This window comes from Maylandia zebra, linkage group LG2 (genome assembly GCF_041146795.1).
Source record: "Maylandia zebra isolate NMK-2024a linkage group LG2, Mzebra_GT3a, whole genome shotgun sequence".
NCBI lineage: Eukaryota > Metazoa > Chordata > Actinopteri > Cichliformes > Cichlidae > Maylandia > Maylandia zebra.
The window spans coordinates 36202471-36215137 of record NC_135168.1 but is presented as its reverse complement, the minus strand read 5'-3'; the positions used below and the strand labels follow the sequence as shown (position 1 = coordinate 36215137).

Here is a 12667-nt window from a genome sequence, read left to right as displayed (position 1 = left end):
AAGCCTCTTTGCCAGCAGTATGTTTAACCTTTGAACTCCTGAGTGTGCGAGTCCTCCGCCATATTGACTGTTGTCTTGACTGGAGGAGATAGAGAACATTTTGAGGTCCGAGAAGAAACGAAAGTGTGCTCTTAAAATCACCGAAACTGGTGCAAACTTGGTCAAAGCGTACTATAAACAAGGTCGTAATGGCAAGGAAGAAAAGCAAGCAGCAAGGGGTCGCCCAGAAGGAGCTTGTGCCTGGACAGCAGACCGCTCCGAAGAGCCCCGTCTCTCCCGGCGATGCAGCTGGCGGTGGCGGCGGAGATGCTGGGCTGGATAGGCTTCCCACTACCAAGGCGAACCAGGTAGCTAGCTGCGAGCCAAACGCTGCCTTTAAAATAGGCTAGCTAGCCTAGCTAGCACTACTCAGCTAATCCAAGCATCCTCCATTGTGCTTCTATTCTATCAGCTCAATCATGGAGAGGTGCAATTATATGCACCCGCTTCTTGGTGGGAAGCTATTTTAGTTGTAATTTAGCAGCGATGTATGTATACCTTTATGTCGTGTGAATTGTAATTAAATAAATATTAAGCTCAACTTACCGAGTAGAATAGTTCCCACCAGACGCATTTTTAGGCACTGTGATCACCATTGCAGCCAGTCCCTTATACCGGACAGGTGACATTGTACCTCGGGCAGGGTCGTCCCATTTCCATCGCTTACAAGACTTCATCCGCCCAGCTAACGTTAGCCAAGCTATCATCTTCAGCTAGCGTGCTGCAAACGTGCTTGCTGCCTGCACTTGATCCCCTCCACAGGACCTACTCAGCCAGCAGAGGCTAACCAGCTACTAGCTAATCAACCAGTTAATTAGCTTAAAAACTTGAAACATAACGGGTTATCAATTAGGGGAGCTGTCAGACTAGTTCCTATTAGTTTTTTGTCGTACCAGAATCAAGTATCAATCTGTAACAGGAGCTAATGTAAAAAAGTTTCAGTATAAGCAGTTAACTTGTGAGCTAATGATGCTTAGCTGAATCAGAAGTGTCTTTGATGTTGAGGGTAACCGCTTAAAATAAATAAATAAAATTTATCCATCTGCAGGCTGGAAAACTGTCTTATTAACAACCAGCTGATATTACACCTGGCCTGAGCTTTATAACCTGCAACCTGTCCGCTGCAGCTGGGACCTGTTAATTACATTTTTATAACGCAAACTTAAGCCCCTAAACGGATCGATCAGCTTTTTTCCATAGAGCTTTTTAGTACTGTACCAAAAATAATCGAACTAAGTCCTAGCATAACAGTGAATGTTCATTTTTATGTAAACTGTTATGGAGAAGCTCTATTCATGATTTCTTAAGGTACCACACTATATAGGATATAGCCAACTGTACCTTCAAACTGGCAACACAGCACTTCTACAGTCATATAAGCACATGTTTTGATGTCTCTTGAAAGTTGCTTAGCTCTGGCTTATATTTCTAATATGTTTGTAATCTGGTATTCTAGATGTTTGTCCCTTTTGCAAAAGACATATTATTCCAATTGATCTTTAGTTTTTTCTCACCTGCTTTTTCCTGTTAAGGAGAACTTTTCCCTCATCTAAATCAAAGTCTAGGGACTGTGGGTGCAAGAGTATTGAATGAAATATCCCCCTACTGTAACGGTGAGAGAATGGTTGTGAATGTTATACACAAGGGTTAAAGATAGGTAATCCACCCTCATTGAACATTTAAACATTTATCTAGAAAAATCACCAAAACACCAAAGTTTCTTGACATTGATCGTTAAGGATGCAGTTTAATTTTGAGCTGACTGTGAATGTGTTTTGAATCGTTTCCCCCTAAACCATGAATTACAAGCATAATCAGTTTGCTTTTCAGGCTTTGATCTAGGGCACAAACCTTGATTGATTAAGCGTGGAGCATTGCAGAGAGTGAATCTACTACATAATTTTACTATGTGTTAAAGTTAACATGATGGTTAAATTACATTTATTTGTTATTGTTATTTTTATTTGTTTTTGTGGTGTTACTTTTTGCTTTTTGTTTGTTTTGTTTTTTCTTATGATGGTTCTGTCACACAATGCTTGCAAAAGGTCCAGCGAGGAAATAATTTGATCTTTGTCATTGCTTTTTAGCACTTTGGTATGTATTGCGTGCACAGTATTATGAGCTTAATTAATATATGTTTTAGTCTGTGATATCTGTTGCGATTATATGCATCAATCAGTCAACACATCTTATATATGGAACGCTTTCTTCTCTCTTTTTCTGCCTAGCCTATGCACACCTGCTGTCTCCTGTGCCATCGTGAATTTAAGGACTGGGGAGCGAGTTCTGTGAACGGGCTTCCCGGGGGCCATGGAACGAAGCTGGCCAACGCCGTGCCTGCGCTCTCCCAAGCTTTATTGCGGGAGGCGCCAGGGCGTAAGCTCGCTGATGCTGTGCCCTCACTATCTCAGTCCCTGCTGGGAGAGGTGCCTCTGTGGATCTGTCAGAGCTGCTGCAGGAGTGTAGAAGAGGAGGAGAAGCGGAGCACACAGGAGCAGCCAACACCGGTAAATAAAACAGGACTGATCTGGGTCACATGTCTGAGTACTTTTCAAAGCCTCTGTTTACTAATGTTTAGTTAAACTATGTTTCTTTATCCTACTGAGGTTACCTCATTATTAGTCATCAACACTGTTTCTGCAAAATAAATCTCTCTAAATCTCACCTTTGCTGTTAGGGCTGTCAAAAGGTGCCAGAGGTCACTTATTTGTTCAAAAGAGCCACACAGGTTGGAACTATTTAAATATTACATCATGACCACAAGAGGGCAAACCAATACCACAAATAAACCTGTTACTAAAGATCTAAATACCTACAACTGACAAAATAAGCAAGTATAATTATTAGATTAAGTTTTACTGAATGAACCTTTGAGGTTCTGAGAGAGCTCTGCTTTCAGTAACATGGAACAACAAGGATCTTTTCCTCAGAATGAGTTGTGAAGATAATAAAACCATTAGGAAACTATGACGTGAAGCTTTTATCTCTGGATTATTTGTTAATCAGTCAGGACAGTTAAGGTTCCACAGTCTTGGTCTTCTACAGACCAAAATCCCAAGTATTCCCAAATGGGACACCAAGTGTTAAATCGATCTTTCTGACTTGCGTTTGGTTGTCACCTTTATGGCATCCTTACTGTTGATCTGTTCCAAAACAAAACAGACCTAACCTAACTTGCCTGCTGTTACTGTTAACAGTTTTGTACACATATAAAACAGTCTGAAACTCCAGGTAGAACTAAACAACCTTTAACAAGTTAAAAAAAAAAAAAAAACAAGAAATTTTTATGGCTTGAGACCATTTAGCTGATATCCACCCACTTATATTCCCTCATTATGTAGGCTAAACCAGTCACTTTTATCCTTTCTTGCACCTGCAGCAGTGTGAAGCATGCATCTACACCACACAGCTGTTCCAGCTTTGCCAACCAATATGCAGTTTTGCAGGTGGATTATGCTCCGTTAACCCTGCAGCAGCAGTTGGTCTAACAACTTCTCTGCTGGAAACCCAGCTTTGCACTCTGCAGTTCAGGAGACAGATACTAAGGGTGCTTCCCCCCCCCCCCCCCATTCATATTTAAAAATTTTTGTTCATATCTGCTAGATATATAAATTGTGATTAGAATTTTACGTACACTCATCATGGGCATGAGGTGTAAATCTAAAATTGTCTGCTTTAGATTTTCATTGAGTTCTTTGGACTTTCCCATTGTTCTGAGTTTTGTTGAACAAATCCTTCTTATTCTGACAAAGGTAAAGTTGTAGTCAACTGTGATTAGTGATTACTAACGAGAAATTAATAAGCCATGGCCTTGTCAAGCTAAAACACATTGTAGAAGCTTCAGCATTCACTCCTTAAAAGATTTAAGTGACTGTATGTATAATTTGACCATGTGTGGATTAGAGAAAATTTCAAAATAAATTAAAGCTGTGCACGAAGTTATTGTTTATGCACCCAATTACATCCTGGCAAAAGAACAGTTCAAATAAGTCATTAAAAACCCCAGAATTACCATGTAATTCATGTCTAGGATGAGTTTATATGAACCTCTAACCATAACTGTGATCAGAAAGGCACTTTGAGAGCACAAGGTCTACCAAGGTCAATGATTCTTCTGGTGTTTTTTTTCCTAATGTGACAGAAACAAGCCTGCAATGAAGGAAAGTAATTGTCTGCTTTGGTTTTTCTGTAATCTCTGCTGCATATGTAAGACAGAAGCAGCCAATAAGCTTTCTTTGTTAGTTATTTTTGTAAATAATTTACATGGAAAGCATTTTTTTAAACTTAATATATCACAATACTTCAGCTGGACTGCTGATGAGTGTCGTGGTCATGACGTTTTGCTGACATGTGGGTTAAATGTTAAAAGTTTCAAAATGAGAACAGCAGGCAGAGTTGCAAAAAAGTGACTTATGGTGACTTAAAGCATTCTTTAATATGTGTTTTTTTTTTTTCTTAAGTATTAAAGCAAAACACGCAAGTAAAATGATTTTCATTGCTTATCTGCAAGTTAGTTGCAGCTGCTACCAAACTGCAAGACACTGTTTGCAGCCACATGATTTATACTGGGGTGTTTTCTTTTTGTTTGTTTATTTATTTAGGTACCATTGTCACACTCTTCCTCCTGTAAGTCCCAGAGCTGTGGGAACGGTTACCCAGAGCAAAGTACTGTGGACTGGGACCCGAGTTCTTTCCTGTCGGCTCACAAACTGTCGGGTCTCTGGAACTCTGCCCACACCAACGGAGGGGAACACTGCAACCACAGCACTTCTTCACACTCACAACAAGGTCTGTCGTCACAGAGTAAAAGAAAAGCATGCAGCGACTGACAATAAACGCTGAAAACATCACCATCCTGAATTTCAGGCTGTGTTGCAAGCTTCAGTTTTGGCAAATGGACAGAATTTTGGTTAGATTTAGTTCCTTGGCTGTTTTAGCAGTACTGTGTGTGAGGTTCATTTTAGGTCACTTTGTTCAGCTGTTAATCGAAATGATCATAGAAGAACTTAAATGCACGATGTAAAAGATTACACTCATTAAAAGTCAGCATTATAGGACGTGCAGTAATGTTTTAATGTTAAAAAATGTAAAGACTGTGAAATTGTTTTTAAAATACAGTTGCCTGTGAAGGTCATCATTTATACAATGTTGAGAAGGAAATCATGGGTACTATTTAGTTTGTGTAACAACAAGAGAGAGGAAAGATGTATGGAATGAAAACAGGGTTATACAGCTCGATGGCTCAGCAGTAGGAAAGACTGATGGTGGGATTAACAACAGCTAAAGCAAAGTAAATGAATAGAAAGTTATAAATACGTTTGTAAAAAAAGCAGTTGGAAGACACACTTCATCGATACATGTGCAGGTATTCAGGCCACATGTCAGAGGAATGGCTCATTCTTAGGGATTTCATCTATTATGTGCAAAGTATATAGTTTTCTTTTTAAGGAATTACTTACATCTTTTGGTTGTAATATTATAGTAATGTTATATCAGCATCAGTCACAAATCCAAAGTGAAAGAGTTATGCTGGCAAAACTCGAGTTCAGTTTAATCATATTGATTAGTCAGAAAGAAGCATTTATTATTAGACCTCACAGTCCAAAACTCAAGTGTTAATCCTGGAACATGTCGTCATGGGTTAATGCATCATCGCGCATCAGCGAAACATGACAGGTAGACCACGCTGCTTGGCTCCCATAACATTTTTTATTTTGCTTTTAATGGAAAGCAAACATCCATCATAGCTCATTTTTACTTCATTTCATTAGCACTTACACACTTGCAAGCACCTTGCCTGTTTTATTTCAAAGTAGAAATATGCATTGTATAGCATTTTAACTCAAGTGTATAAACAGAATGAAACACAAGTTATTAATCAGGCTTTATACAGTTTTTACATTTCTGTTCCCCGAGAAGAATGCAAAATATTTAGTTAGGAAATATTGCATTTATATTTTTACACAAAAAAATCCCCAAATCTGAATATAAGAAATCAAGAGAGGAAGGTGCATGGCGATTTTTGATTGGATAAATCTTACTTAATTGTAAGAAACTGTTTAATGATACTAATTTTCAAACACAGTACAAGTGTGTTAACTAAATTGTTTAAACAACAGGATAAATAAAAGAGTTTCATACTGTGAACTGGGTTTATGATGATTAGCAGGAACAAATATTTCATTCATTTCAGTTTATTTATTTATTTATTTTTAATTCCTTAGTAAGGGCAAGACTTCAGAATAACAGACAGAAACTCCACAATTCCCCATTGCGCAAGAGCTTGGTGAAGTGTAACAGTGAACAGCGCTGAACAGCAAGTTTCTCATGTATAACCATGTATAAAAATCCAAGGAGGCACGTGCAGAGACTTGTGCACGTGACACAAGCCACAGACTTTAATGTTTATTCAGTTATATTGACATTAACAAACTTTGAGAGTCAGCCTCGCTTCCGAACTGGATTAATCCTCAATTTTAAAGTTCTAACGCTGCGAGTTATGCACAATTCACAGGAAGTCTCATTAACTGTTTTTAAAGTTCCCATTTCACATGATGAATGATGCATTCAGTGGGAATGGATCATTAGGCTGTGATTTATTACTTAGACCTGACAAACAACTAAGATGACTTTGTTTTTGTCTGATTTCTCACTTTTCTTTGCTCCCTTCAAAACCCTTTCCCTGCTGCGTAAATGTGATTGAATTTCTAGTTAAATATTTGGATGGTTCATGGCACCAAATGGCATTTAAAGAGGAGTAAGTGAAAGACTAGTTAAATGATCCATGCCCTTTGTGAAGGCGGCTGTTTCCTTCTAAAATAGACTGGTATGTTTTCCTTAAATTAATTAAGAAAGAATGAAGCTGTAGGAGAGGTGTTTAGCTGTGAAATACACTACCCGCATCCTAATTGGCATCCCAATTATATTTCGCTGTATATAGCAAAAAATGTTTAGGCAGGCATTATGTTACGCGGATTTGTAACTTCTCCTGACAAGTGTGTGTGATTACCAGTAATAGGTGCAGTCAGTTTTGCACAGCAGAAATAAGCATGTTAAATAAATTATTAAAATTTAGTGCTGTCTTGATGTTATTTTAGCTAGCAGAAAGGGATTTATGCTTCGGGACTGAAAATGTTTTACATAGCTGTTTTCCTTTTTAATGTCAAAACATGTCTCCAAAGAAAAGAGAGTTATTTTTTAAAACACAAACTGCTCATAGGCGGTAAATTCATATTTACCCATGGTGAAAGTTAAAAGCACTGTTCCCCTTTATTTGTAACGGTCTTTTTTAAATGTCTGCAGGTATAACAGGAATTTCAACCTGTCATGAGAAAAGAGGACTTAATGAAGCGCCAGGGAAATCGGCTAAAACGTCAGGGAACAAAGTATGTCCCTACAGTCACCCATCAGCCCAGAATTCCAGTGGATCCTCTGCTGGGAACGCACTCTCTACCTCAGCAGACCTTTGTAAGACCACTCCCAAGCACTTCAAGACCATGTGCCGTCGACCAACGCCACCAGGTAATTTTATTCTTCAATGAGTTCAGGAGCTTTTATTAAAGCCAGCAAAGAAGAAAACTCAAGTTTCAAATCAAAATGTGCAGCATTAAAGTTAAGAGTGTATAATAGGCGAATGATTTAGGTTTAACAAGATATTTTTATTTTAATTGTTTCTTTATTTTTGTCCTTTAATAGAAACACCTAATTATATATTACTGTAGAAAACACAGTAACTGTTCTTTCAGACTTTGCAAGCCTGTAGTTGTATTTTGCTCTGAGCTCATCTTTGAAGTGAACTTTAATAGGATACTTTAGCTTACAGTCAAAAGATTAGTGGACCTGAAAATTAACTGATGTACTTTAGAAAGAGATGATTCTGTATGTGTGACCTGTGACTCATTCATATTCATGGTTTGTTATTGTCCAGGTGAAGCCTTCCACCCCAGTGACCACCATCAACATACAGACTTATCGGTACCCCCCAACAGTCCCACCGGCCTGTCTTCCCAGCATTCCTCTCTCCTACCCGCAAAGCCGAACTCTGGGCAGCACGGCCACGTGACCTCCTCCTGTGGCACTGGCGTCGCAGCGCACGCGCCATTCTCCCCTCTGGTACCAAACCTCCACGGCCCCGCAGCCAAAATCAATTCTCTGAGCCCAGATAGCCCAACATCTGTCCATAAACCCAGCCCGTGCAAAAACTCCCACATTCCCGCTGTGAACGCACAACACAGCAAACTGGGCACGTCTGTCGTGGGTTGTAACCACTCCTGTAATGGGCACAATCCGGGAACAGTAGCCACCTCCAATGTAGGTCATGTAACACCTGGGGCATGCAGGTGAGTTTTAATAATCAGCCTTGTTTTTTGTCACTTATTTAGCTGTGTTTATTCAGAGAACAATTATATCCTAAGGGTTTATCATTCTTTTTTGTAGGGATCAAGCATGTAAGGGGCACAAGGTGACTAATGGGACGTTATGCCACCCTTCGTCTGAGCTGGAGGAGGGTGAGGATGAAGACAGCAGCTCTGAGAGGAGCTCCTGCGCCTCTTCTTCCACAAATCAGAAAGACGGGAAGTACTGCGACTGCTGCTACTGCGAGTTCTTTGGACACAATGCGGTACGGTTTGATCGACCACTTTAAAAGTTTTACTAACAAAGAGGTATGCTTTTTCATTCATCAAATGTGACTCTGTGAGAAGAGCTCAGTATTGTGAAATATTATTTGCTCACAGCCTCCAGCTGCACCGACCAGCCGAAACTACGCCGAGATCCGAGAGAAGCTTCGCTCACGACTGACACGGCGTAAAGAGGAGCAGCGCCAAGATTCAGAACTGACAGTGGCTGGTGCCATCGACAACCGGGACGTGGACGAGCTGCTAGACTTTATAAACAGTTCTGAGCCCAAACCTGTCAACAGTGCCAAGGCTGCCAAAAGGGCTCGACACAAACAAAAGAAAAAGGTGTGGTAATTTTATTGAATGTGTGTTGTTTTCTGTTTTTCAGTTATAGTTCAGTCATGTTTATTTACGTCTAAAGCTGAGATTATTTGGCGAACTTTAATATTTAACATGGAATCTATTAGACCCATGTCAATAACATTTCCTCTTATTGAATAGGAAAGGTTAACTAGACACTAGCAGCTCAATAATAGACTTCAGATGAGATTTCAGTGCAAACAGCAGGAGAAATCTGCAAACACTTACTCTGGATTAGTTACATGCTAATCCTGTGTAATCTCATGGGTAGGTGGGCCTCATTAATTATATGTGGGAGGAAGAAGTGATGAAAAGCACATTGCAAAGAAGTAAGTGCAAATTGATGGAGAAGCAAATGATGGAAAATTTCCTCTTAGATAGCATCAAAGACAGTTTGATTTATTGAAAATATTTTAAATTTAGATGAGACACTGCAGCTAAAAATTTTGAAATGACCAGGATCTTTGCATATTCATAAAATGTGGTCTGATCCTTCTCTCAGTCAATAGACAAAATCAGTTTGATTAAACTAAATCCACACAATGTACTTGTTTTGTGGAGCAGGGAATGATGAGGTAGATTTTGGACTGTCCCTTGCTACCAAACTTTCATTATTTCTGGGACATATTAATTGAACATGCACCATCTCAGCAGGGTTCATTTGAGGACTCTGATTTCTTCCAAAAAACTGTCTTCTTTTTCAACCATTCGTTGGTTTATATAAATATGCACAATGTTTCATTGTCTTGTTGTATTGCTTAACCTCTCCTAAATGTCAGAGAATGGTCTGCTTTTCCTCTGTTTGTTGCCCTTACTGTTGATTGAGTAACTCCAGCAAAACTCTAGATATAGTTTTTAGCCTTTTCTAGCATTGTACATTACTGTAATTCTTCCTTTTCCCTCCTAAGGCCCGAACTCTTCCACAGCATGCATTTTTAATTTCTCTTTGATATTTGGGCTGATTGGGACCTGATGAATGTAAAAACAAAGAATTACCAGATTTTTTTAACCTGATTTTTGTTTCTAAGAAAAATGAGAGCCACATATGAGGATATTTGTTTAAAATTTCGATAGAACAGTGGCAGTATAATGTTCTCGTAAGTGGATATCAGGCCCTTGTAGAGCAAAATTGAGTATTTGGGTCTACATAACCCAAAATGTGATGTCCACATATGTGGACGCCAGGTCCTAGGAGGTTAAGGTCTTGTTAAAAGGTCACTGTGGTTGATAACCAGACTTTGTATGCCTTTATTTACCATTAGTGGCACTTGTACAACCCATGCTTACAATCTCCCCTCCTTAATTAGAACCGTTGAGTCTTATCTTTTCAAGAACTCATTAGCACAAAGGTCCATTGACTTTTTTTCAGACTGAACTGAGAATTACTCAGCGTCTTCTATGAAGACATAAACACTACTGCTTTTTGTGTGGTTAGTTTTGTCAGAATATGTTTTTCTGTTGTTGTGACTTGGGTGAGATAAGACCGCCTCTGAGTAATTAAGTATTCTTGCAACTGTAAGTGACAATATAATAACAGATTACAGATATTTGATTTCAGGCTTGGGTATTTTCTAATACTCAGTCCTTTAGATACATTTTGGTCAGTATCAACAAAGTCCTTTAGGGTATATATTTTAACTTTATGCAAGTGTTCAGTACAGAGTCCTAGTGTCTATGTGGGTACCGTTTTCACTTTCTTACCTGTACCATGTCTGTTGTAGGAAAAAGCTCAGCAGGGCAACACGGGCGCTGCAGGCAGTGACCCCCACTCCAATCCATCTGAGCCTATCGACGAGCCCATCCCTGATGGTTCTGAAGCCAGTCGGTTGCTAGACTGGCCTCAGCTGGAACTTGAACGCGTTAATAGTTTTCTCACAAGTCGGCTAGAAGAGATTAAAAACACCATCAAAGACTCAATCCGGGCATCGTTTAGTATGTACGACCTCAATCTGGATGTCAATGACTTCCCAAAGAAAGCAGCCACGTTGGAGGGAAACCATTTACTGTCCCATCTGAATGGTTCCTCTGACTTGCAGCAGATAGACCTTGACCTCTCTCCTCTTTCGCTGGGAACCTTTAAAAGCCACCTGGACCTGGTTAACGGATGGGAGGACACAAACATTGTCTCATCTTCTAATAGCACCACCAGCACCACCACTGCATCAGGGGTTAGTGCAACTACAAAGGACATCCAGCGGTTGCACAGTACCCCTAGTCTCTCTAAGCTCATAAGAGTTCGCTCACCAGAAAGATGCACTTCCACTGGATCTGACAATTTACCACAGGTGCCAGCTCAAGCGACAGCTAAATCAAAAGAGGACGCCTCTGATCTTAAGAACACAACTGTTGGGAGCAATGGTGCAAAGTCAAAAAAGAATAAAAAGCAGAGACAGGAACAGTCTGCGTCAGAGCAAAATTCCAACAAACCAACCAAAGCCGGCTCTGGTAACGAGGCACAGAAAACCAATGAGTCTAAAGAAACGGCATCTAGTGGCTCAAAGTCTGGAAACAAACAGCCCCAGCTTATCGCAGACCACCAGAAAAATGGGCCTAAGAAATCTGAAGAGGGCAGACCATCCAAATATGCAACAAATGGAGCAAACGGTGGCCCCTTGAGTGCACAAAGGGGGAAAAGCGACCCAGAGACACGAGGAGGCCGGTGTGAGCAGGATTCAGAGAGCAAAACACAACCCGCTATTCCAGCGAATGGACAACAGCAACAGTCCAAGGGGAAAAATAAGAAGAGCAAGAACAAGGGTGAAAAATCCAACAGTGCAATTGGTATGGAAAAGTAACTGTAATTGCATGCTTAATCACTACTGGTTTTTTAAATTATCTTGATGTTCAATTCTTTATGTTTATACTGTAGATGATGTATTTCTCCCTAAAGATGTGGATCCAACAGAAATGGATGAGATCGATCGGGAAGTGGAATATTTCAAACGGTAAGCTCATCACAATAAATGTCCAGATACGTGGAGTTTTTTGGGGGAGGGGGGGGGGGGGTTTATATATTTTAGCTCAGCTGTTATATTTACATGACCTTTTCCCCTCTCTTGTTTGTCTTTTGTTCCCTGTAGGTTTTGCCTGGATTCTGCAAAGCAAACTCGCCAGAAGGTCGCAGTGAATTGGTCCAACTTTAGCCTCAAAAAGGTTTCTTCCAATGCAGCTCAATAACTTGAACGAGTGCCAGAAAAAAAAACTTCCCACCACAAACTCTTTCGGTAGAGCCCTATTTGGCCCAAGGCCATCTCTCATTCCCAGTTTTCTTCTCTTCCATACTAAGCCAAGGGACCCTGGTTCAAAATCATACTCTCCATTCAGAAGACTGAAACGTGTGGCTAACAAAGCCAGGGATCATACTCAAAGCCAACTCTACCCTCTGCTACTATTTGCAATGTTCACTAAGTAAGAGATGCAAAAGTGGAAAAAAAAAAAAAGTCTGTTGAATCAACTGCATCCATGTGCTTAAGTATGTAGTATGTAATCAGCAACCGTACATTAAATAAATGTTTTTTATCACAAATCTGAGACATTTTAACGTCGTTAAACGTCTGAATTCCACTTGATTGAATTTGGTGCTCATCCATTACGTCCTACATTTCTATTTTCCAATCCACTCCACCAGTCGAAATAGACACTAGAGGCCA

At 39.9% G+C, this 12667-nt stretch overlaps 1 protein-coding gene across 2 annotated transcripts; it reads left to right on the top strand.

The window, feature by feature from the left end:
- The first annotated feature begins 54 nt into the window (after nucleotides 1-54).
- fam193b (family with sequence similarity 193 member B) lies at nucleotides 55-12548 on the top strand. Of its 2 annotated transcripts, none has more exons than XM_004541028.3 (10): nucleotides 55-347; nucleotides 2268-2546; nucleotides 4641-4827; nucleotides 7342-7560; nucleotides 7967-8378; nucleotides 8476-8659; nucleotides 8775-9002; nucleotides 10739-11798; nucleotides 11908-11962; nucleotides 12098-12548. In XM_004541028.3, the coding sequence occupies exons 1-10, from the start codon at nucleotides 189-191 to the stop codon at nucleotides 12192-12194; spliced, it is 2880 nt and encodes a 959-aa protein (XP_004541085.3). In that variant the 5' UTR covers nucleotides 55-188; the 3' UTR covers nucleotides 12195-12548. The 2 variants fall into 2 exon arrangements, with proteins under 2 accessions (XP_004541085.3, XP_004541084.3); XM_004541027.3 differs by having other exon boundaries at nucleotides 11887-11962.
- The last annotated feature ends 119 nt before the right edge of the window (nucleotides 12549-12667 follow it).

Bases quoted from the DNA above. Each gene is read 5' to 3' on its own strand.
- fam193b (XM_004541027.3), top strand. From the start codon at position 189: ATGGCAAGGAAGAAAAGCAAGCAGCAAGGGGTCGCCCAGAAGGAGCTT. The intron at 348-2,267 runs GTAGCTAGCTGC...TTTTCTGCCTAG, and splicing joins CCACTACCAAGGCGAACCAG to CCTATGCACACCTGCTGTCT. The intron at 8,660-8,774 runs GTACGGTTTGAT...ATTTGCTCACAG, and splicing joins AGTTCTTTGGACACAATGCG to CCTCCAGCTGCACCGACCAG.